At 40.1% G+C, this 25046-nt stretch overlaps 1 protein-coding gene across 9 annotated transcripts; it reads right to left on the reverse strand.

The window, feature by feature from the left end:
* Window positions 1–1459: 1459 nt before the first annotated feature.
* Window positions 1460–25044, reverse strand: REEP2 (receptor accessory protein 2). Of its 9 annotated transcripts, XM_041398007.1 has the most exons (11): window positions 20007–20028; window positions 19577–19649; window positions 18237–18346; window positions 17532–17589; window positions 15599–15675; window positions 14366–14434; window positions 14041–14161; window positions 13364–13477; window positions 12887–13034; window positions 12467–12609; window positions 1460–10528 (listed from the first exon to the last, which is right to left on the reverse strand). In XM_041398007.1, the coding sequence occupies exons 4-11, from the start codon at window positions 17580–17582 to the stop codon at window positions 10454–10456; spliced, it is 798 nt and encodes a 265-aa protein (XP_041253941.1). In that variant the 5' UTR covers window positions 17583–17589; window positions 18237–18346; window positions 19577–19649; window positions 20007–20028; the 3' UTR covers window positions 1460–10453. The 9 variants fall into 9 exon arrangements, with proteins under 9 accessions (XP_041253941.1, XP_041253939.1, XP_041253940.1 ...); XM_041398005.1 differs by having other exon boundaries at window positions 18237–19649; window positions 20007–20202; XM_041398006.1 differs by lacking the exon at window positions 20007–20028 and having other exon boundaries at window positions 19577–19977.
* Window positions 25045–25046: the final 2 nt, after the last annotated feature.

Below are 25046 nucleotides of genomic sequence, written 5' to 3' on the forward strand. Positions count from 1 at the left end.
ATAGTAATACCCAAGTTAAAGGAGGATGCAATTAAGATTTCTGTGAGGTCAATTTGATGAAAAAGTGTTCCTTGCTTGTCAAGAGTTTCATGAAAGATAGGACAAAAACTGATTAGGGCTAGCAACTCAAATTCAGTGGTGATTTCCACTGGAGCCTGCTAGCCCAGGAGAAGAAGCAGCTTAGCCTCAAGAGCTGACAATGATTCTAATAAACAGGTAAACTCGAAGTCCAAACCCAGTGCAGCTGCTCCTGTAATCATTCTGCACAGGTCAACTGCTATTGGAGCAAGTGGGGATATGAAATGTCATAGACATATACAAAGAGGAAAATAATCACATCATTTTTGCATATGCCCAGAAATATAGTCAAACACTTTCTATTTACAATGTAAACGTTTCAGGTTTCAACTGCTGAGTTTAGGAATGGCCTGACTCATTAGGAATGAGCTGACTAAAACAGAAGAAAATCTGCTTCCTTCACAAGGACATCAGAGAGTTGGAAGGATGGCAGCAGGGGTTGAACTAGATGATCTTTAAGGGTCCTTCCAACTCAATCCAATCTATGATTCTTTAATTCATTGCATTGGCAGGAAAAACTGAGAGCAAGGGGGTAAAAAAGAGAAAGGCTCCACCTACGTAAGAGTCCACTTTGGGGAGGAAAAAACCTGCCACGCTGAATTTCAAAGCCAAAAAGGATTTCAACTCAATCCAAAACAGAGACTCAAGCCCATTACTACTGTTATGAAGTTACAGCTAGAGACCACAGTTCATCAGCTTCAGACTTATGTTATCCAAAACACCAAATATAAAGATGCCACTAGAACCCTGCTAGCTGACTTCCTCTCTTATCCCAGCCACTACAGCTGCTAGCTCCCAACCATCTACTTTACCTGCTAGCTGGGTCTATGGAAGACAACTGTTACTGATAGCTACAGAAAATTCTTCTTACAATCCATTTCTACCTTGTAATTTCACATATCCTCCGCCTGTTGTCTGCACCACAGGTTTTCCAGTAAGTAAGCAGAGTTCTTGCTACCCGGCTCTGCAGGACAATTTTTATTCCCTGACGACTCTAATGTTTCGTGCCTAGGTACAGTAGCTACGTACTACTGATTAAACATTTGTGCTTCTGCACATGGACTGAGAAAAAGATAGTTCACCATTCTCTAACTTTGCACATATGAATGCTTTCCAACCTCTGTCCTCCCCAAATGTTATTTGCAATTACAATTCCGGTAGGTCGCCTAGATGCTTTAACAGCAACGGTATTTTATTCTGCAGGAACAAAAATGCCATCTAACAAATACGCTCATGATATGAATCCAAATCCTCAGGTAACAGCTGGGAAGCAGACACAACCTGAGAGTGAGGAACATTTATGTTCCCGTATAATGCCAGGACAAACCAGATTCCCAAAATTTGCCTTATTTTTGCATAGCAGAAATAGCAGGACTCTGTGTTCATTTTCATGTATTTATTCATTCAACAATGGAGAGGGGGAAAGGCAGAAGACTAAACACCTAAGACATGAAGATAAACTAAAATTATATAGGAGCACAATTTGAAAAGATAACAAAACAGCATTTTTAAAAATAATATCCACAGGCATCAGTAGCAAGAAACTGAGGGGGGAGAAAGGTATGTAAACTCACTAGCAAAGAACAAAAAGCCATACCTTCAATGAATAAATCTATAAGCCTGTTCTGATGACACATGTAGATTTAAATTCAAAGTATCTGAGACATTTATCTGTCAAAACAAACTGGAAATAAAAAGTGAATAAATAGCCTCCAGAACCTTTCTCCCCCACCCACATCAATAACTAAACCTTATCACAGCAACTTTTTCTTTAGAGGTGCCATCATAGACTTGTGATCAGCTGTTCCTGGCAGTACCACTTACCAGAGAGACCCACATGAGATAGCGACAAGAAGTGGCATTCAAAATTTAGTCCTTGGATGATGCCTTTTTGGTCTCAGCAATCTTCAGCAAGCTGATACAGCCTGAATAGACGTAGTAAAATGAGCTTTCCCAAATACTCTTTAACTCAAAGAGAAGGGCTGTCTTTCCATGTGTATTACCCTGATATGTCAGAAGGGAACTTAGCCAGGAAAGCCACTTCTAGTGGCAAAGGACAAAATAATTGAGAAGAGAAATAAGGACTAGTTGCCACCCTGTGGAATGAGAGTACATCTGCATTGTTAAAACCTTTTGCATTATACTCTGGATAGAAATGGAAGATAAGCAATGGCCCCTTTAAAATAGGCACTTCAAAAAAGAGAATGTTAAAAGATACCTAAGAAGAGTCTGGGTATTAAAGAAAGCACAACACAAGACCTGTGTTTTGTACATTTAAGTCGTTACACTGCAGCAAGTGACCAAATTTAATGACTACAAAAGTAAGTGACAGAATTCCAACAACTGCTCTTCTTAGGAAAACTCCATTAACCCAGTATTTAACACCACTGTGCTTCAGCACATGGGTAAAAAGCTGACAAGTGTCATAATGAGGCATAATGAGGCGTTTTCCAATGTGTGTTTAATTCCAAACTACCCTCTGGTCATCAAATAAACTGAGCAGTATCAGAGATGGGAAACTGCACTACCTGAACCAATTCAGTTTGCATTGGCCTTTTCTCTGCTTTCCCTTTTCAGAAGTAGTAGCCTTCCTGCACTACAGTGGTTCCAGCCATCAGTTACCTTATTCTTGTGGTAAATACAGAATGGTCACAACAGCTGGCTTTTACAAAAATTAAGCTATTAAATGCTGCTTAATTCTATTTAATGCAATATATTCATCGCCCCAAATAAGCAAGCGATAGCAGCAATGTTGTAATTTCCATTCAGTTGCTAGATTTCCCAACAGAGCCTAGGAAAAAGGAAAAAATTGGAAAAAAATCGGTGGTTTGGTTTTGGCTAAACTTACATCAGCACACAACATTATATAAAACCAACATTGACTGTTGACAGTAGAGACCCTTTTTATGTTAGCTCTATACTGGCAGACATAAATACACTACATACAAGGCTTAGCCACAAAAGCCCATTCCTACCTCCCTCAATAATAAGTTAATTTCTTATAACTCTTTAAATCATTACTAAATGTTTCATTGAATGCACTACATGCTCTTGGGATGGGGCACGTCAGGATAATCCACAACTCGTACTTGAAATTTAGCACCTGCCCAAAAGCACTGTGTTGGTTCACCAAATGCTGATCATATGATGGGAAAATAGAAACGAATATATTTTATTCTTCTTGCTTTTCCCCCCAAAATCTGACATTCAAGAATCCCCAGGACTACTCTAGATTCTATTTCTCTTTCCTACAGAAACATCCTGGTATGTCCTGGATCCACCTTCAATCTGCAAGTCTCCATCTATGCTGTTGCAAAGAAAAGAACTTCTCAAATTAGAAAGAATCTCATACTGTTACATTATGCTCTAACATCAGCTTTTCCATGTAAGAATGTCAAAATCCCACGGACCCATATTATCCTGTATGGTTAACAAATATGAAAAGTCAAGTTCATTTTGTGAAATGTGTGCACCATTAATTAGGTCACTGACTTTAAGAAAACCCCAAAAAACCAACCAACCAAAAAACCAAGCAAATCTGTGTCTGTTCTTCAGAATGCTAACTCTCTGTTGCCATGGTCACAAATTACCATAGTAACATTAGATACATCTGTATTTTTAGATTAAAGTTGCTTCTCTTTTCAGAGAAAATAGAGCCAACTGAAAGAAAATACTCATCCTTACCAGGAAATACTACTAAAATCCAGAGTATAAAGTAGAGCAACACACAATTGCAAAAGCTGGCGGGGGGAAGAGGGCTGTGGAGAGGGGGGAATCACAAACATTGCCATTTTCAGAGCTGCTTCCCACAGCTAGAAAATGGCTTGAATGTACCGCAAAAACTAAAACGTGAGGACAGTTATTCTGCAATGCTATTGTCTCAGCAAGCCCCACTGGGCAGTGGCTCAATTAGAATGCCCAGAATAGCCTTTTCCGTCAGAGGTTAACAGCAGTGTTATTTCATATTTCTCCATTAAGAGCCCCAGGTTGTTTTCCCCCTCACCCCCAAGGAGGACCTTCACTCATACCTAGGAAATATTGCTGTTCAACTGCCATAATTGAACTAACTGTTACTAGACCTGTCTCTGCTCCCTCATGTTCAGTGGTTTTATGTTATGCTTACACCCTCTAGTGGACAAAAAGTAATTCACAACCCTCCTAGTGCTGTACTGCCTTCAGATCAACACGGTGCTAACAGGGGACTTGGATGTTAAAATGCCGAGTCAAACTCGAGCATCTCTAATTTGAGATTCATTTCAGAAATAATCTAAGAGAGGAGTCAGAAATTACGAGTTCATTAATGCAGTGCTTTCCCAAATAAGGCAGCAACACAAACACAGAAAGTTTATATTCAATACTAGGTTTGACAATCAGGAAAATTTCTCTCCATTTTATAATTTTAGTCAATTTTTTCTTTTTGGTAAGTTACTAAGCATTACTTTTGATAAAAACTTAGTTCCTTGGTATGTAAAACTTCATATGCTTGCCATCCAAACTAACTTTCCTCCCAAACCTGCTACAAAGACCACGACTGAATGCCCTATCTTTGAAAGTCAGTATAGCAATGCATTTCCACTGCTGCCAGAAATGCTTTAGGGTTTTACATAGCCTCGACAGTTATATATTACAGAAGACTTGAGCTTTTGCTCCTTTAGTGTTCACTTATTTTTGCATTATTCCCATAAATGCTGCTTCTAACATTATTTGGTTAAATGCTGATAGAATGCTCTTGACCAAAGGGTCTGCTGTAAGCACATTTCAGCCAGAAACCACTGCAAGAAAAGGGAAATATGTCAAACTATGCTATTTGCAATAGATCCTTACATTCCACCTGGGAATCTAGCCTTAGGCCTTGTTGTACCATTTACACATATCAATGTAGGTCATAGGTTTAAATAACAAAAGAAAAAGCTAAATGACAGCTCTAATACAGTATATTTCACATCTCCAGTCAGTAAAATGGAAGCCAGCCCTTGCTTAATAAGAGTAAACATAAAAAACAGAACCAATTCGCAGAAGAACAGGAGCTCTGAAAGAGAGCGAGAAAGTAACGGATCGTTTGCAAGGAGCTTTAGGCAAAGATTTTAGGCGTATATAGCAATGACCTAAATTTACCTGCAAAGTTGCAAAAAAAACCCACCACAATTTGCCACTGTTTCTTTTCAATTTGTATTATTTTAATTCCTGTTATCATCTATAATAGAGCACTGTAAATTCTGACACTGAATTGTGGGATTCTGCAGATAACTGCATATGAGCATAGCTAAGTCCGGTATTTAGTTCACCCAAAAATGCAGGCTTTGGCAGGGGGCAGAGGGTAGAATTTCCCAGGCAAACATATCCTCTGAAGCTTCCTGCTAATGCTTCTCCAGCGTAACACATCTACAAAAGTGACGAGAGATACTTGATATTCATCTGGTCCTCCCTGCAGATCAGTTGCCTGCTGAGGTAAAACTTTATTGTTCTGAAAGGATGAAAGTTTGAAGAATCTCAATGTATGTAGCTCAAGCCCAGTTTGAAAGGGATGGGGGGGGGCAGGGGAAAGCAAAGGGGGAAGGGAGGGAGGGAGGCAGACAGAGACTGACCCCAAGCGAGAAATCAGGCTCAAAAAAGAAATCAAGCTCTCATCTGTACAATGCACAGTTTAAGTGTTGCTTGAGGCTCAGAAAGTTAGCAGTATTTAGTGGACAACTCTGTAAAATACACAGCTCATTTTCTACTCTAATGCTATCTATCTCACAGGACAGGTTCTTAGCTGCTATGCAGTTATTGTGTCCATTTACTGTTAAAACCAACTGTTTCCACAATTAATCTGCATACCTCAAGATCTTTTTTGAGGCCTCTAGGCTTTTTAGCAATACCTATAAGGAACGTTAAGAACGAGTTATGTTTATAGTGTCTTGCAACAGAGCCAAATTCTAGATGAAAAGTGACCAGGAAACATTTCTCCTCAGTAACACTGAAACACATTCCCATACAGCATATGCATTTCTGCACATATTATGAGCTCTTAAGCATTAAACTCAACAGGTTCCAGGCCAGAAATAGCACACAGGAACTGGCAGTGGGTGGCCCTGTACTGAATTGTGAGGTTGAACTAGATGACCCCCGGAGGCCCCTTCCAACTCTGACCTGAATCTCTATGGTTCTACAAACTCATGTAACTCATGCAGTGCTTTCCTGGCTTTTCACATCTCTGGCTTTGCAAGACAACTCACAAAGCAGCACCAAAAGATGCTTCAGCCAGACAGCACATTACAAACTCCTAGTGGCTACAGCGAGAAAAGCTATAGTACAGACCAGTTACACAGAGATGTCATTCAGCATCTGCCCAGCAAGCAGTAATGTGACAATACGTGTTGTCACATTAGAATACAACTTTTTTTTTTCCCCCAGATATCTCTCTTAGGGAGCAATTCACACTTTCCAGCATTATATGCAACTTTGGAAGACAGAAAGCAAACAGCTAAATTCAACAGCTGCTCTCAAACACACAATGACACTTCACAGTTAACTTGTGAGCCTCCTTAATACAATGCTATACGTAGATCAGAGAACCAGCACAGCTCTCCATAGATATCTTACTTTTCTCCTAAGGCACTAAAGTTCCTGCTGATTAAGATGGCACAGAACAAATAACCATTTCTGCAAAGTTGTGGTTCTCTAGAAATCTTGCTTTCTAAGGAAGTATTTTGTGAGGGAGTCATACTTCCAAGAGGGATGTATAAAAGAAAGCCCAGCACCGCAAGAGCACAATGAATGGAAATCAATTCACTAAAATGAGGGAAGGTGAAACTTCCCCAGAACAAGCTTTGCAATTTTAAGAACACCAGCACCCCTCTCTATATATACGCTCTACCTACTAAGGAAATCACTCTAGTCTAAAGGAAATCAGTCCCAAAAATGTAAAGCTGGAGAATCACAAACTCGATTTTAAAAAAGTAGGTAACAATGATGTTTAGGTAAAGTGTAAAGGTTTAAAACCTGACAGTTGTTTCCCCTGTATTTTCATATTTCTTACCCACCACGGAGGATTACTGCCAAACAAGAAAACATTTTTCCCTTTTATGCAACAAATCATTAAGTTTCTCACACAGGAAACCACATTTCAGTATTTTCTTTTCCAACAGCAAAACACTGACTCGTACTACCACACAGCATGAAAATAAAACATTTCTTTTCAAAAGGCAGTCATGGCTTCAACTTTGTATGTCATGGTACAGGTATTTTAGGGTAACTTTCAGGCACACGAAGTTTGACACACACATACCACCCTCTTCAGCCCCCACCTTCAAGTATCATTTTCTGTTACTGCACTTCTCTCTATGGCCAGCCAGATTAGGAAAAGGCTCTGAACATTCACCAAACACAACAGGGTTCTACTGGTAGGTGAAGATTTAACCATTTGCTTAATTGCATGATGAAGCCCACAGATGATACTGAAGAGAAACTACATTCCAGCATTTCCTGTTGAAAACACCGAACAGCAGCTGATAAAAGCATTTTATCAAAACAGCACATTCAGCGTTCTCATTAACAAGAGAATTTCTATGCAAGACAGTGCATCCAATGCAGAACTATATCTAGAAACTCAGTAAGAGGTCACGTGGGCGGTGGTAGATCTGCAGTGGCTTTGATCAAGCAAAGCACAATCTAGCAGTCACATTCGTACTAGAAGAAAACAGTATCCATGCTAAAACATTGGTCTTGCTCTGGGTAAGTTCTGCTGCTTGACATCATCAGCTTCATATCACACACTAGATAGTCCCTGACTCTACTGTAGACACCCTCTTGCAACCAAAAGCCAATTCCCCTGTATAAACAAAAGTCAGAGTAAAATTGACCCATATTTACCCACAAGGTAACGATATCAAGCATCAATGCTAAGTAAAAGCTCTTAGCACAAGCCCCAGCTCAGGAAGACAAAGATTAATCCAAATACTAGAACTGAACCTTCAGAAATTCTTTCTGTGCTTCAAAGCAGAAAAGCCATGACAAATAAATGGATTCTAGAGAAGATTCTGGAAAGTCGCTCCATGGAAATCCAGTAATCGTAGAATACCACAGTGCATGCACAAGGAAAGGGCAAGCAGATCAGCACAAGGGAAGACTTGGCTTCCAAATCAAGTCCCTCACAATGATTTACATAAATAATTTGCTATGCACAATTTTAATTTTAAAAAAGTAAAAATCAAGAAACATGGTCATGGACATACTTGGTACATAAAGAACAATGGTTCTCTCTTGCTCAGTAAAGTCTAGGACAGAAATTCCTCACAACTGGATCTTCCACACAACCATGAAAGATTTTATCTGTTGTCTGGAGAGAGGAATTTAATTTGGAAACAGAAGTAGTCCTGCTTCAGGACATGCATTTGCATGTGCTAGTAAGACATGAATATGAAGTTTTCTAATAAACTAAAAAAGAACAAAATAATTGGGGTTTTTTTATGAAACGCAGAACCAAATCAAGGATTTTCTACTGGCTTCTGGATAAGGGCTTGTGGATAATTTAGGACATATATTTCTGACAAGACGCAAGTTTCTAACGTGGACTGTAAAGTTTAAATTTTTTAAATCTACAGAAAATAGTAAACCCAACTTAACTGGCTTCCTGAAATAACTGGTGAATTCAACAGCAAACAATCTGTCACCAAGACAATGGAAAACAATAAAAAAATGCAGTCCTAATCTTCAACTTTATAAACTTTTGAAAGGCTATTCTCTAGGACAGAAATACTTGTGGAGCATTAGCTGCAGAATTGCTTTTATACCTTGTCAACAGCAAAATACTGGGCTCTGTGAAGAATTCACTGTAATTTCAGAAATGTGACAGCAAAAGTATGAGACGCAAACACCTGCATGTAGGAGCCAGGTTCCTTTGGTAACTAATTTCAGTGAAAATTAAGACCATCAAGTATTAATTCAGACACCCGTGTCTATAATGGTGCACTTTCATTATAGATCTTGGTAACAGGAACCCTACTCTTAAATTTCATTGGCTCAGCTGGTACGTGTACAGGGGTCCTCCCCATAACAACGTTCAAGAGACTAGCATGGCTTGTCATTATGCAAATTTTTTCTGCAGCACCACAATTTCCCTCCCACAATACATATTCTACATTCCTTGTCGTTTTCTGTCCCAAGCGTTAAGTATTTCTTGAGTCTCAGGACATTGATAAGCATGGCACATGTCAGACAGAAAATCTGTGCAAGGGCTGCAGCAGGATAAAGCAAGAGGACAGATTAATTAGTATTAACCAGTATTGTGCCCTAGTGCTTGCTTTTTATCCCCCATAAACGAAATCCTGAAGTTAGAGGAACACAACTGTTAATTCAACCAACTGTTTCAGTTCTCGTGTCCTGAGGATTGACTCTCCTAAAGCTGAGAAGTGAGGGCTTCTGAAATTGTCAAGTATGCCCACAGACTATTTTGAGACAGATTTTCCCCAGACATCTTCTAGAATAAAAGAATTTGTCTGAAGTAACAGGCAAGACAATGACAATGAGTTCAACTGCTAAATGGCAAAGCGAGTATGTTTGCCATCGAACTGCATGAGACCCACCTCATTCTGATGCTCTCACAGGAGTCAAAGTGAGCATTAGAACCTGAAATAAAATTCAAGCAGTTTCACAAAGCCAAAACTTAAGAGACGCTGAACTTTCCTTCTCAACAGTAACTTCTACCTACTCTATCATATAATGTGCTTGTAATAGCACATTTCCTTTATCAGTTTTTCCAATTATCTCCCTTCCAGAAAAAATAAAATAAAAACCAATCTCCTCATCTTCCAGTATGAGTAGTGGGAATCTAGCATATACCTCCCATGAGCCAGTCCTTTATGTTCAAAAGCACTCAGCACACATCACTTCAGTCACTTTCTCAAAGGTGATGGACATATTAGGTACAGTCCATTCTTAAGGAACACAACTCAAGGTGGGCACTTCTTAACAACACACAGCTGCAGGAGAATACCCAGAGCAAGATAAGACATTTTAGATAGCCACCCACCCTGCGGAACTCAAGTGTCTAGTATTTTTCCAGCTTCTGTGCAATGGATGTCTCTAACCCTAGTCAGTTTTCCCAGCAAAGATTCTCAACTAGAGTTATACAGTGGGAATTCCAAAGCAACTGGCTATGTACAGACATATCAGCATTCTCTCCAACAGAGAGATGAAAAGGAGAAAATTCCTGAGGATTTGTATCCTCTACTCTGCCTTCTGAATCCCAGCCTCCCCCTTGCCTTGGAATGAGCTCTGTAAAGCAGTATCGGTTATGTACAAGAATCTCAGCTCCCTTCCTTTGGAGAGTTTCCCCACAAAAGCGATAGGCAAATCCCAGGAGAGAGACAGGTGCTGAGAGGGGGAGGTCGCCTTAGGATGACTCGCCAGAAGCAAGAGAGCCAGCAGCTTTCTTCTTAGGGCGGGCTTTTACACTTCTCACTGGAAGCTGAGGAGAAATAAAAAGAGGCATCTTAGGCTAGTTTATTTTAATGCCTAAATGTGTAACAGAAAGATGCAAGAATGGAGTAAAAACAGAATGAAAGAACTACAACATGACCCAATTGTCATCTGTTGTCTCAAAATGTCTATTTAACCTTTTTTGGTTGGTTTTTTTTTTTCAATAAACAAATCACTCAACATATCCATCAAATAGCAACCAAGAAAAGGTATTCTAAAACAAGGTACAGTAGTAAAATCAAAGCCAGTTATCCAAACAAAAGGTTAAACATAGATACTTCTGACTGGTAACATTCACATAACATATCACTGCTCTAACTTTTCTGCTTAACTTCCATCACCAGTGCAGTTCTCTGAAAGCTGTAGAAACATCCTGAACTAATTTGCACACTTCACTTCTGTGTCTTTCATTCTAGATATTGGTAAGAAGAGCACATTTATTCATCTATGATGCATTCAGCCCTGGCTGGCAATCTCTCAAAGACCTCCTATAAGCCCTGCATCTGACCCAAAGATCCAACAATCTGAGCATAAATACCAATACGCCTGCAAAGGGCTTTATCAGTACTTCTGTATTCACAACCAACAGCATAGAAGAGCTCTTTCTGTCTTTTTATAATTTCACTTTGAAAAGTCCTCACTAGGAAGCTTCCACTCAAATTTTGAGCCTCTTGTTTCCCTGCTCCTGTCTAATACAGAAGACAAGAAAGAAGAGGGGTCAACTCAGAAATAAGCCATAGAAAGATCCTAGATAAATTAAAATGCATCTTTGGACACAGATGTCCATTCTTGGAGAAAATCAAACGCCACCTGGACCTGGTCCTGGGAACTGGCTCTACACAAGCAGTGGGTTTGAACCAGGTGAATTCAGAGAACCCCTCCAACCTCAATTATTCTGTGATTCTATTACAAGGAGCGCTTAAGCACATGCAAAGGTTTCCCGTATACTGTAAAATTAGGTTAACAGTACAACTTAAAATCATGCCCTAAGCAATTACTTTCCTTCAAACTATTTAATATTTAGCCTGAATAGCTCGACAATGCGAATCAGTTATATAGCATTCTTTATCTTAGACAAAAATAATAACATTAGAAGTCCAAGTTGAATCAAGCAAATAGGACCGTAACTTCATAAAAAGGGAGAAGCATTTTATCGTGTACAAATCAAACCATAAGAAACACTCAAGCAAGTGTCAAGACCTGGAAAGCAGCACCTCAAAAAGCACTTTCTACAAAACACACCTGAAAACATTTGAAAAAAAGATTGCTAAGCTCAAGTGATTCTTGGACACAACTGCATTTACTTTCCTGTATGGTTTATTTTAATATTAAGAAATCAGGCATCTCATGTCCCATCTGAATGGCTGTAAATACCTTGGATCATCATGTGAACATAAGGAGATGACTGAGCAATCACTAGTTACTCAAACTTTGAGAACAAACTCCAGGAATGGGGTAGGTGAGGACTGGTGTAATTTCCCATACCTAATGTGTAAACGTCAAGGGAGGCCTAAGAGGGTACACAACTGCTGCATTTAGATTAAGAGAAAGTGGCTGCCCTAGGGATAAATGTTACTATTATGTATTCAGACTGTAGCAGATAGGAGAGAGGATATTGTCAACAAAACACGGTAAAAATATCCAATTCTCCACCCTTCAATACAAAACCCAAATGAAAGAAAAGCTGGGTTCTGGCTTATGACAGAGGCTTACAGGCATGATAAAAATGCAAAAGCTAGAGACAAGTATAGCAAGTACACGACAGGTCCTCTGATGTAGGACTCAACTAGAAAAGACAGTCTAACAAAATTTATACATACAGCTTTTAAATGCTGAGACTATAAAGCTAGAGCCTTCCACCCAAGTTCAAAAATCAATGTCAGTGCTGGAAATTATCTACACACCAACTCACTTCAGTTTTCATCACCTTTTTAGGAGTTTTGAGACTCTGGGTACGTTTAGGAAGTTTGTCTCCTGCATCTTCATCTGATGGGTCTGTTCTAGTATCTGATGGGGTTCCATTAGATCGATGTGCCACACTGCTCTCCTCTCCTGAGGAGTAACAGGAAGCTAAGGAACAAGAGCAAAAGTTTTAGCAAATACTCTTAAAAGAATCTCATGAGGTTTAAAATGGCCCATCCTCAAGGAACACGACAGAGAGCCCATCTAGAATAAAGACTATGGGATAAGTATGGGACAAGTATAGAGACATATATGAAATGAGAAGGCTCTAGGGAAGACAGTGCAACTTCTCATCTTGTAGTCCTTTCTGAGACCCAAGGCTCAGGGAAGCCCTCCTGGCTCACAGTCTGAGGTCTCACACAATGGCCCAGCAGCTGCTCTGTACCTGAGTCTTCAATAGTTTCCAGAAGACTCGCAGCAGAGGGGTGCAGCTGTGGATCACGGCTTCGCATATGCACATTATCTTCATCTCGGATCAGAGTGAGATCCTGCATGCTGAAACTTCGAAGCTTCTCAGACAAAACTCCCTGGCCCTAAGAGGACATAAAATTAGGGTGAAAGGCACCTCATCAAGATCATCTCACATGGGATCAAAGGTGCCCTATTCCCCACTAGGGTACTCTGAAAAAAACAGAGAAGGGAAAACAACAAGTAAGAGGTTAAAGCAAAATTCATTCCACTCCCCCTCTACTTTTTCTAAGTCAAAGGATGGGATTATCTGCAGGGCAAACTGGAAGGAAGGAAAAGTAGGTTGCTGCCAAACAAGTACTAGTATCCTTAACAGACCCACAACACCTAACTGCTGGTACACAAAAATAAACTGCTGGAGAATTCATGAATATTACAGAAGGCACTGTATTACCTTTGCAGCTGCAGTAACTGCTGCATTGGCAGCAAGGTTTAACCCTCTCTTGCCAACTCGCATCATGGTTTCGTAGCTCTTGTCACAAGCCTGAGTAATGTATTCATCAATTTCCTAGGAATGCAACATGGAATATGGCATTTAGCTGCTTGTACAAACACGATCAAAGTTTCCCCATCATCCCCCTTAAAAACACAAAGCTCATCTGACACTCTTTTTTCAGGCTACTAGCATCAGGTGTCATTGATCAAATAACTTGAGTTTCTCTGCTAATTACAGAAAGCATGTAAATGCAGCTTTAAAATACAGTATGCTATTTCCAAATTATAACAACTGAAACAAAGCAGTTGCTTATACCAACAATGTGAAAAAACAGACTGGCCACAGAATATGCTTCTCCTATTGTGATTCAAAAGGTTTAGCTACTGACAGTGACTGTAAGGGCTCATGACACTGGGTTAGCCAAACATGCTTTCTAAGCATTAGGCAAACTATTGGCTACACTGCAATCTTCAGTAAGCTGCAGTATGACATCACTGTCAGACACAGAATCATTCTATGTTCACTAAGGTCAGCACAAGCAAGATTCACTGATTTCAGTTTTTATTGTGGCATAACTGAATTAGAAGTCAGTCAGTTCCCAGACAGGTCAGTATCTACAAACAACAAGCAAGTACCTTCTCCTTATTGGAGAGCGTTGGGTGCACAAACTTCCTGTAGAGGACACTGGAGCCCTTGGTGTAAGGGGAGAGCAGCCAAATCACAAATGCAATTTTCAGCTCGAAATAAAAGGGAAACCTGAGAGAAAGAGGAAAGAAAAAAAAAAAGGAAGAAGAAAGAGAAAGATGGAGAACTGGAATCAAGATCAGCACAGACAGATGGAGATAATTAGCAGAGAGCAGCACAGGCAGAAAGAGTGTAGGCAAGGTAAAGGCTCAGAAACAAGAGAATCGATTGTTCAGGTCAGAAAAGCAGAACCCTTTTTAGAATCCTAGGACATACCTTCTTCGAGTATCATTTAGTCTTTCATCCATAGCCATGAAAACTCCATAAACAGGGCATCTCTCAGCCCTGCAAACACACCAAATTACAATCTGATAGCTACTCTCATCATTCTGAAGTTTCTTCAGAGAGCATCCACAGGATGTTAATATCACATTAGCTTCCCTTCTCAATTTCCAAAACTTTCAACTATGTATCTTAGTAATGTCACATTTCTGCTAGAGCTGATGGCTGTTTCTGAAACTTCCAACAGATACTCCTCAGATAAGACACATAAGCAGGGCCAGTGTAAACGAAAATGAGCAGGCAGAACGTATGTCTGTCCTCTCTAACCCATACCCAATAAAGTCTGAGAAGATCCAATTGCAGAGATTGAAACAAGTGAATGCAAATTCTCTACCGACACAATTAGCAGGAAGAAACTTCTGTTTTCAGAAGTCCTTTAAGTGAATAAGCTGTTCTTATACTTTTTCGAGCTTTGTCTACTTTTCAGATTTTATGTAGGTAGAAACAAAGCTGCTGAGCACTTTTGTAAGGCATGTATAGTACTTCATGATTTGTAAGAAGATGAAAGTCTTGACTAACATTGTTTCAGAGACATATGCAAAGCTCAAAGATTAAAGCCATGAAGCAACTGAAGATACCCTGTTTCAAAGGTTCAGTTGAAGCCCTGTAACAATGAATTGTCATTTTTAGAGACCTCCATATTGCCAAGCATGACACAGAGCACTGAATGGAGTAAGAATCTGCTTCCTTCCATTCCAGTCTGTCCTGCCCTTCCTAGTGAAAGCGAAGTTCATCATGCAAACCAATCACAGCACCGACATGCATATGACCTGCTCTTCCACATAAAAGGCTGTCAAAGCAAAATAAGTTCCTTCCTTCATTTTTAAGGTGTTTTTTAGTCTATCATTTTTCAAACTGTACCAGTTCACATTAACAGCTCCTCAAAAATATTTCCAATTATGAATGGATGAAGATCCTTTTACAGATACCATTAATTTACCCTAACGTTGCAAACAAAGGAGTTGAAACAGCTAAGATGGCAGCTACTACCCACAGTATCGCGAAACCTGCTAATTCTTCACAGGGATTGAAAACTCCTAAAGGAGACAGTTTATTTTCTTAGCATCCTTACACTTCTCCTCTCTGCTTAAAAAAAAGGCAAAAACCAAAACCAAAGACACAGCAATAACAAAAAAACCCCCCACAACATGCCACTAAGGAACTCACCAAGAAAGAACAATGTCTGTAAGTGTTTCTGCAGTGGTGAAAAAGGCAAACACAATCCAGTACATCATCCACTTCACCTGCAAAAGAGCAATCATTCAACGGACATACATCAGAACCAGAAAGTAAAATGTCTTCTCAGTATAAATTACTCATCTCCACACATTAAGATGGATTCAAAAAGAAGGCATATATAATCTGTAATGGACACATACTAAACAGTACATTTTGGTCTGAGAAAACATGTAGGATTACTGTGCTCTAAATAAACACATACAGATACATTGATGAATGCATGCCCTGGAGCAACATTATAGTGCAACAGCATTAAGGTCCCAAATGACCCATCCAAAAGGATTTATCTGTTCACTTCAAGAAGTTACACTCTTCCGTATATCATGAACACCATAAAAAAATATATACACATACATATGTAAAAGCTTAAGTTTCAGCTGCAGCCCCGTATTTTCCTGATGTAACATTTTTCCTTAGGAAAAAAGAAAAACAACAAACCAAGAAACATATTTTGTGCCAACTCACTAGTAAGCATTCTTTGCTTTAATAATTACTCCCAGAAATCACACAAGCAATTAATTTTTCTTTTTAAATAAAGGCTCACTGAGAGAGGTAAAAAAGCAAAGAACACGCCACACCAACCTAATCTTCTTGTTTAAGGTTTAGAGTAGATGTATGTACTGTTATGACACATTTGGATGCCTTTTATGTACCCCTCTACTTCCTCACACCTTTATCTGGGACAGTACGTCTTTCAAGCACAAAATAATTCCCCCCCCTAATAAACACAGAAGCACTCTGCTGTTTTGGTAACTGGTTTCTCAGCTACAAGCCAAGAATTCATTCAGCTTACCACTCAAGACGGGTCAGCTGAATTATAAGGGAAAATTGCTAGTTTTCTACCCTGTTGAGAATTTTAAAAGAGCATGAGTAGCAGATAAATGAAGAGGACACCTCAATTAAGAAAAATTTAACACTCTCAGTGTCATCAAGAATGGGAAAAAAGAACTAAACAGAATCAGGGAAATGCCACATACTAAATCTACATATTAATCAATCTATTAAAATTACATGAACAATTATGTTCATACAATAAAGACATGTTGACAATCCTTGTTACAGTAAATACTATAAAAGCAGGTATTTCCCCAACCTTGCATGTGTTGGAAAATTTGGTGGTTTGTTCTGGAAAGACCCTCCACATGTTTCTCATAAAAGAAAATTAATCTGCCTCCAGCTGCTCTAACACAGTCAATGGTTTAGAGGATAGTGGTTAATAATCCAAATTATTTCCACTGTACTGCAAACTCTCTCTTTCACAACAGAAAATAGCATAAACTTGTATTGTATGGCTCTCTCCTGCCTTTTTTTTTTTTCTTGTATCATCAGTTTGGACAAGACCAGATGTCATTCAGCTGATCTAAAGCAACTTTTCGAAAAGAAAGATTAAGTCCTCGGTGCAGCAATGTGAATCAGCTCTTGTATGAAGAAGTGTGTGAATAATGATAAATCTAAGTTTGCAAAAAGGGATCCAAAAGGGTGAGAGATTTCAGAAAACCTATACACCAGTAAATCTTACTTCAGCATTAGGCAAAATTAAGGCAATAACAGTAATAAAAGCAATTAACAAATACCTACATATATGTAAGAAAACGAAGATTTTTTTAGAAAAAAAAAAAAATCACAAGTATAACAGAACTCTTAGGTTTCCGTAAGACTCTGCTAGCTACAGTGCTTTCCTTACAGGGCAAGGGTATATGAAGTTTCTAAGTAGTTTCTAACAGGTCTATACAAACACTTAAAGAAACAAAATCGTCAGGGGTAAAAATGAAGGGACTATTGAGCATTAACAATTGAATAAAAAAAAAAAGGAAACAAAGGATAAAAGTAAATGGCCACTTTTCACAATGAGGAAAGTTACCAGTGGAATCCCACAGGAATCAGTGTTGAGATCTGTGCTGCTCATCTTCATGAAACATCTGGAAAAGGTTGTGAATAATAAGATGACAAACTGTGCAGAAGATATTTTTCTATCCAAGAGATTAGGTAGGAGTTGATTAAAGAATTTAAAAAAGGATCCTGATTGATCTCTGGCTGACATTTTGTCTCTAAATGGGATTAAATACAAAGCAGTGAACTTACAGTGTCTCCATTTTCTTAGTGAAAACTATTGCATTTACATATATTAGTAGATGTCACTCAAAAGGGGTCACTGTAAGCAGCCTTAGTGTAAACTTGGTGCTTATTTTTCACTCTGCTAATAGAATGCTCAGGAGTATGAACTGAGAACAGAAAACTTTGTTTTGATACTGTTTAAATAAACTTCATGTTCACATCTTTGATATTGGACACAGGTCTGTTGCCTCTGTCTCCTTCTGGCACCTGCCACCCTATGCTCTAAAGCCAAAGAAAACAAGAAGTATAGCTCCTAAACAAACTAGAAGGATCCTACTCCTAGTTTTAGAAGTCCCTGCAGATGACCTGAAAGAGCAGCAAACAGATGGGAAGAAGCCCTCTTTTTTTTCTTACAACAGAGTACAAACACCTTTCAAAACTGTGGGTTGAATGAGGCTGCATTTTTTTTTTTCAGTTTACTGAGAGGAGTCAGGAGTCATTTGCTGCTCACCCTGATGATGACCAGCTTCAGGCACATATACAGTCTCCCCAACTTGCACCAAGAACCTAAACGAATTCAGCACACGCAAAAGCGTAACTGGAACGTAGACTTGACCAATGCTGAAGACGACATGTAAAAAGAAAGAAATTGCTTTTAGGACAATCTGAGCTACTAGAAGTAGTTTGCCACAACTGCTCAAGCATTTATCCTGAATTTTTATCATGGTGGTAGAGAACAGTAAATTTGCACTGCGCTCTGATGTCACTGACAAACTGTTTGTGGTAGCTTTGTCTGTGTCAAGTCAAGCTTCAATACACCACTTTAGCACAGATACACCTCCAAGACCTTTCTCCACCACCAAACCCTAACCAGTGATAGTTCGTAAGCACTATGAGCAAGCAGTAGCACATAAAAGAGCTAGATTTGAAAATGGGCAGTACAGCATTCAAGTTTTCTGCTGACTTTTCACATGAAGAACAGTTTGAACAGATATTGCCCCTTCTGCTATGTTTTCTCCCGTATTTCCACTTGCGTTGAAAAGGAAGAAGCGTTTCAAATGAAAGTGAATTAGACAGATGGCAGTCCAACATCTAACTGCTTATTTCTGATGCTGTCCTCTCAAGGAAAAATAATTTTTAAATAAATTTTAGCAGTTCAAATACATTTTCTTGAACCACTCTGCTGCAGCAATCCAGACTAACTACTTCAGGAAACCTATACCACTGAATCACTAAACAAAACCCAAAAAATTAATGCCATACTTTTCCACATCATAGGTCTTGTCTCAAGTGATCCACTTAGAACATCACTTCTGTAAGAAGGCAACACACTACCTCACAAAAAAACATCTGGTGTTGTAAATATGGTAATTGCATCAAGGGTGTAGAGAGGGAAACAGTTCCAGAAGGGAAGGAGAATGAAGTTTTAACCAACATAAAACACGGATTGCAAGCAAAGTTGATAGGAAGCCACAAACCGAGCAGGATTATTCAACCCTTTGGAAGAAAGCAAAAGTAGTACTGAAAAAGCAGTAAAGGACACAAGAAGGAAGGTTAAAATCACAAGAAAGAACTTGTCCTGGACTTTCATATGCTTCCAGACTGCAGCGTTTCCCCCACTTTCCCTTCGTCACTCAGCATCGCTGAGAAAATACAGCCCACATTTACGGGTTGAAACCTCCCATTTCAGTAAGCAGCCATCCTTGGCAGCTTTTCCAGAGACGACTGGAGCTGCTGCTCGGGCGGCCTGGCTGACCCGAGCCCCTGCGGTGCCGGAGTGCCAACGGGGGCTTGCGACGCGGCCGCGAAGGACGAGGCGGGCCCTGCGCGGCACGGTGAGCCTGTACTCACATATTCCTTTACGTTTTTCGTCTTCACGGCCTTGTAGGAGGAGTACGCGGGGTAGAGGGTGCCGAAGATCAGCCTACGAGAAGAACAGACCCCTCAGCGCCTCGCGACGCACCGCACCGTCCCCGGCCGCAGTGGCGGGCACTCCTCCCGGGATGCCGGCGCGACGCTGGTCTCCGGGCGGGGCTCGGCCGCCCTCACCTCGGCACCGCCCGTGGGCCGCAGCAGCCCGCGCGAACCCGCCCGTCTGCGGCCGCAGCCACCCGCGAGGGCGCCCGCCCCCCAGCCGCCCCTTCCCGTGCGTGGGGTCCCGGGGGGCAGCACCGACGCCACCGCCAGAGCCCCGCTCTGGGCCGCGGCCCCCGAGGGACCACCGAGGAAGGGCCCCGCGCGGCGGCCCACACCTCCCAGCGCCCCGGCCACACGCACTCACACCACGAGGCGGGAGATTATCCAGGAGACCATGGCGGCACCGGGCGCGGCTCAGGGCTGAGCAGCGGCGGGAGGCGGCTCTTAAAGGACAGGTTCCTGCAGCAGGCGCAGCTCCGCCCCGTGTGCTCGCATGGGAGGAGCCGGCGCGGCGGAGGGAGAGGCCGCAAGGCCCCGAGCATCCAGCCGCGCTGCGGAACCCCGCGAGTCGCGCTGCCCGCCGCCCGCTGGGGGAAAGCCCCGCGTTCGCTCGCACCAGGTCGGGAGGCGCGGCGGGAACGGAGCCACGCCAGCGGAACGGCAGCAGCGAGGTAGACAAGTGGCATTGCTGGAACGATCGCAGAGAAGCAACATGCGCAACGCAAGGAATATTACAGGAGAGTGCTGAATTGAGATCACGGGCACTTGGGAGGACAGAGTAAGAGACACCACAGAAGAAGCCATCTTCTCTCCAGTTGCCTCTTTCAGGGAAATCAAGACAACAGCTATTACATGCTGCAAACAGGGTAGCTAAGTGTAAAAAGCATTTCAGGCTTCCTCGGCTCAGAGTTTCACCCAAAACCGGACGCAAAACAAAACTCAACTAGCCGATACTGACGTTTGCATTATCAAACCAGAAGAATAAAGGCTGTTACTTGTAGTTTCCAGGTAATTTCAGTGTTGCCAGATACCTTCTCGAAAGCTGAGAGGTCAAGGATTCCTTTGTTAACTATACAAACAAGGCTGAACAGTGCATGTGTTGGAATATCCTTAGTGCAGGGAGGGAAATGTGTATAAATGCATATACTTAAGCATACTGGAGTACTGGAAACGGTTGTATTTTAACAGCTCACCAAGGAATACTGTTAAAAGAACCTTCCTCCTCAGTCAAAGCCAGAGCTTATTACTGGGTCCCTGGGAGCCTGTATGTATATTTCAGTCATGGATTGAGTAGGCCCTGTACAGAGATCTCTGAATCACACTGACATAATCATTACAACAAAGTTGTTTTTTAATGGAAAAAAAAAAAAAAAACCACCCAAAAACAAACAAAAAAAACTAGAAATTTACCATGGTTCTTCAGCTAACAAAAAAACCAAACAAAAAACCCAACAAACAAACAAAAAAACCCCAGCACTAAAAACCAAAAAAACCAAATCCAAAAAAAAACCCCAAAAAATGCCCCCAAAAAACCCAAACAAACAAACAAAACAAAACCCAAAGGAAGGCACTACGGCAAGTCTCATTAGTTGCCGATGTTTGCTGAAGAGCCTTTATGAAAAGGAATGAGACCAAGGAAAGAATCATAACAAAAACAAAGAGCTGTTTGGGAAGAATTTTCTCATGAATGCATGAAATTCAGTATAATGAGCAATGACGACAAATACAAAACACTGACAGCTTTCCATTACATGCAAGAGATGAAAACAAAAATGTCTCTACAGACAGCGACAAAGAACATTTTGTCATAGTCTGCTTTTGGATATGAATGGCCACAAAATGATTGCAGTAAAGGACTGCACAATTTACACCACTGATGGCATAACTGACCTACTAACAGGATAAAAGGAATCTGCTTTCACAAGTCCAAATAACACGCAAAACCTTCAACAAAATTACTACATTTCTAACTACATCAGTTTCCTATCGGTGACCAACACAGCAACAGGTCTGTTACTTTAGTAATTTGTTCATGCTTGGGTGAGTGGAAGATGCAAACAGAAGAGGGAAAATGCAGAGATCTGGTGAGAAACACATATGACTGTGTGAGAGTGCTAAATAACTGCAGCATGGGTAAGTTACACCTAAATAAAATGTGCCTTAGTGTTTTAAGCTATTTAATGTGCCAAGGGGCAGTATGAAAATTTACAGTGCATTAGACACAAATGGTGGTAACAACAACAGAATCTCAACATTAGTAGAGAAGGTGGTGTTGTAAATGTAGTGCCAGCTCACTGCTAAGTAGCATGTTAAACTTTAGAACAACTTCAGAAAACGTATTTTAAGCTAGCAATTTACATTTAGCAATAAATGTTCAATTTTTTCCATATAATAAATAAAAATGAAAGATTAATTAATTAACTTACCTTTCCACAAGAAGAAACTACTGGTAGTTTATGGGCTATTTTTGCAACAAAATTCAGCTGCAGGTTAAGTGAAAATAAAAATATTTATTAGCAATATTCTTTTTATTAAGTTATTACTAATATTGTATAATACTGTGTAATTAAGACCAGGAAAGCAATTCATCACTTGTTTTCAAATTAAGGCTGTATGGGTTTTTTTGCAGATAAGCTACTGCTGAAACAACTCATGATAAACTTGTGTTCTACAAATAGTCCAAATAGGTCACCAAATATCTATCAATCTGCTATGGCTAAACAATAAAGCATGGAAATCAAATAAGCTGTTCCTAGAATAGAGCAGCTTAAGCAAAGCTACACTAAGAAAAATGCCAGGTCAGATTCAGAGATCCTGCTGAAGCTGAGGTTTAGGCAAAAGCTGCTATGACGAAGAAGAAAGAGCAATGCAGGGCTCAAGAATATAGGATTCCCTCTGGAAAAGTTCAGCAGACTAAATATGGGTCTTAGAAATACAGGTGAAATGGAAGAGCACAATGGGAATCCTCTCTAAAGCACAAAAGAAAAGATTGTAGTGGAAGAATATCAAAAGTTGAAAGAAGTAAGGAGAACAGAAAAAATGCAAGCTGACAGCCAAAAATTACACTGTAAGAGCTGGAAATTGTTCTGAGAACACTTCTTCAACAGTTTTGCTTTGTGACTTAAAGCTATTCTCTTAGAAGATACCTTCCTAGAGGAAACAGCTGTATTTTATTGTATCCAGCTCTTGAAACTTATATTACCATTTTCCTATTAGACTATATAAAGGCAGAGATAAATAAAAAGCTCCACTGCAAGGCAGGGGAATGAGGGAGATAAGAGAAAAGTAAGATGATTTCTGCCTGGTTGTTTTTCAAATGCCTGGTGGGAACATGCAGCTCTTTTTCAAAAGTTGAGAACAGGAATCTTTAAGACACTGCCAACTGAGAGGAAAGAAGCTGTGGGCTGATTTTAGATTCTGAGATGCACTGGAACATAGTAACCACAAGCAGGCATTGGCATGCATACCAGCTCTTGGGGTAAGTTTGGGGAAACACTGAAGTTGACAATCAGAAGATAAGATTCCTTACCAGTAACCAGAACTGGAAAGATGCATTGTCAACATCTCCTTCTGGGCTATGCTTCACTCACATGCTGTGTAGTTTCACAATCATTTTCCACTGAATCAATGCTTACAATGTGTGGTTAATGCACGAATAAATCACTAGTGTGTCATACACCTCAACCAATACCTCAACTGCAGAAGCTCACAGCTATCAAAGGGCTATCAGGAGTGAAGAAGAAGGAAATTATACATACAGGGGATCAATAATTTTAAACAATATCCATGCCTCCTAACTTCTATAATCTTATTTGGATTGTAGGTAAATTCAAGTTACTGCTTAGCATCTAACTTCTAACTGCTCAAATTCTGATTCCACATCCCCAGGTTTTACAGAAGGCTGTCCAAGAATCTTTCACAGAAACAACACACGGAGCATAACTTCAGATGTATTAGGTACTTATTTTTTTCCTATATTTATGTTGCATGGTACAGTTGCATCAGAGTAAAGATTTAGGTTTTGTAAAATTAAACCTTGCATGCTGCTACATTTTTATTCAGTATCAAGAAGAGGGAGTTTCTTCATTGAAAAGAAGTGAAATCTTCAGGCTGGGGACATCACATGGCTGAGTACACAACAACTTTCTATATTGTGAATGCAAGCTAAATTCACTTGGACAGGCCAACAGCCATATATTCCTGAATTCTTGCTTCATCTCGTCTGTAGTTACAGAGGACATTGGCTAAAAGACACATTAGTGTTTAAAGCCCATATTCAAAAATTGGTGCTGCCCACTGTCTCATGTACCTCCATTTAGTAATAGCAAGAGAGCATTAGGGAGAACAAGTGTGATGACTTCAGCAAACTATATTAAGTCATGTAACTCAAGTTTTTATTCTCCGTCTACTAAAACCCCTATGATTTATGATGTCTGCTTTAATCTGCTTACATTCTATGTAACACACCAGCTGCCCCTTAAAATCTTGACCTAGAAAATATTGTGATAAAAACTAGTGATTTTATATCTTAAGTCACTTTTACAACCACTTTAGCTGGCTACTTGTGGTATAAGCTCTGTGTGACATATGTCAGAACATCTGCTGATCTTTAAGATCTCTTCCAACATAGCCCATTTTACGATTGATTCTATGTTATTTCTTAATTTTAGTAATCCCTCTGATTTTGGCTGACTATTGCTTCAGGTTGATTGTACTCCATGATTAGTAAAAAAGGAAATTCAAGAGACAGAAGCAGTACTTGATAGACTCAAACTAAACAAAGGTTTAGAATGAGATGCAAAACTCTCATTGTAGATTACTGCATACAAAATTACTATTAGATATAGCCAAGTCTCTGCCTTTTTGATCTTTATCCAATTCTAATGCTGATACTCACATACACATACAAATGAGGGAAATATCTCAGCTATAATAATCTCTACGCACAGAGTACAACAGATGTGCACAAGAAATTGTACATAACAGAATACAGTGAAGCTCAATGATTCATGGGTCTGGAATAACCCTTTTTATCTCTAGCAGATAAATTAGCCCATATTCACAGGATAGCTGCAAGAGTATGAGGCAGCAAAAGCCTGTGACTGGACTTTGCATCTAATAACCAAACTGAGAAGCTGCTAGAATGCCACATGTCAGTGAACAGAACTGCTGCTGCCATCACAACCTCCAAGGTCCAAAACCACAGAACTTTTACCCCATCCATATCTCCAGTGGAGAGGGCATCTCTGGACCTGCTAGGAAGGTAGAGACGGGAAGCATAGTAAAAGAGATGTTTTTTATGACAAGACAAATCCTCTACCCAAACTACCTTGAAGAATCAAGAATTAGCAGGCAGCTTGGTGTGCTCCCAGCACATACTTGGGATGGCAGGCTAAACCACATG

This window comes from Onychostruthus taczanowskii, unplaced genomic scaffold, assembly GCF_017590055.1.
Source record: "Onychostruthus taczanowskii isolate IOZ18803 unplaced genomic scaffold, ASM1759005v1 scaffold14, whole genome shotgun sequence".
NCBI classification, from domain to species: Eukaryota; Metazoa; Chordata; class Aves; order Passeriformes; family Passeridae; genus Onychostruthus; species Onychostruthus taczanowskii.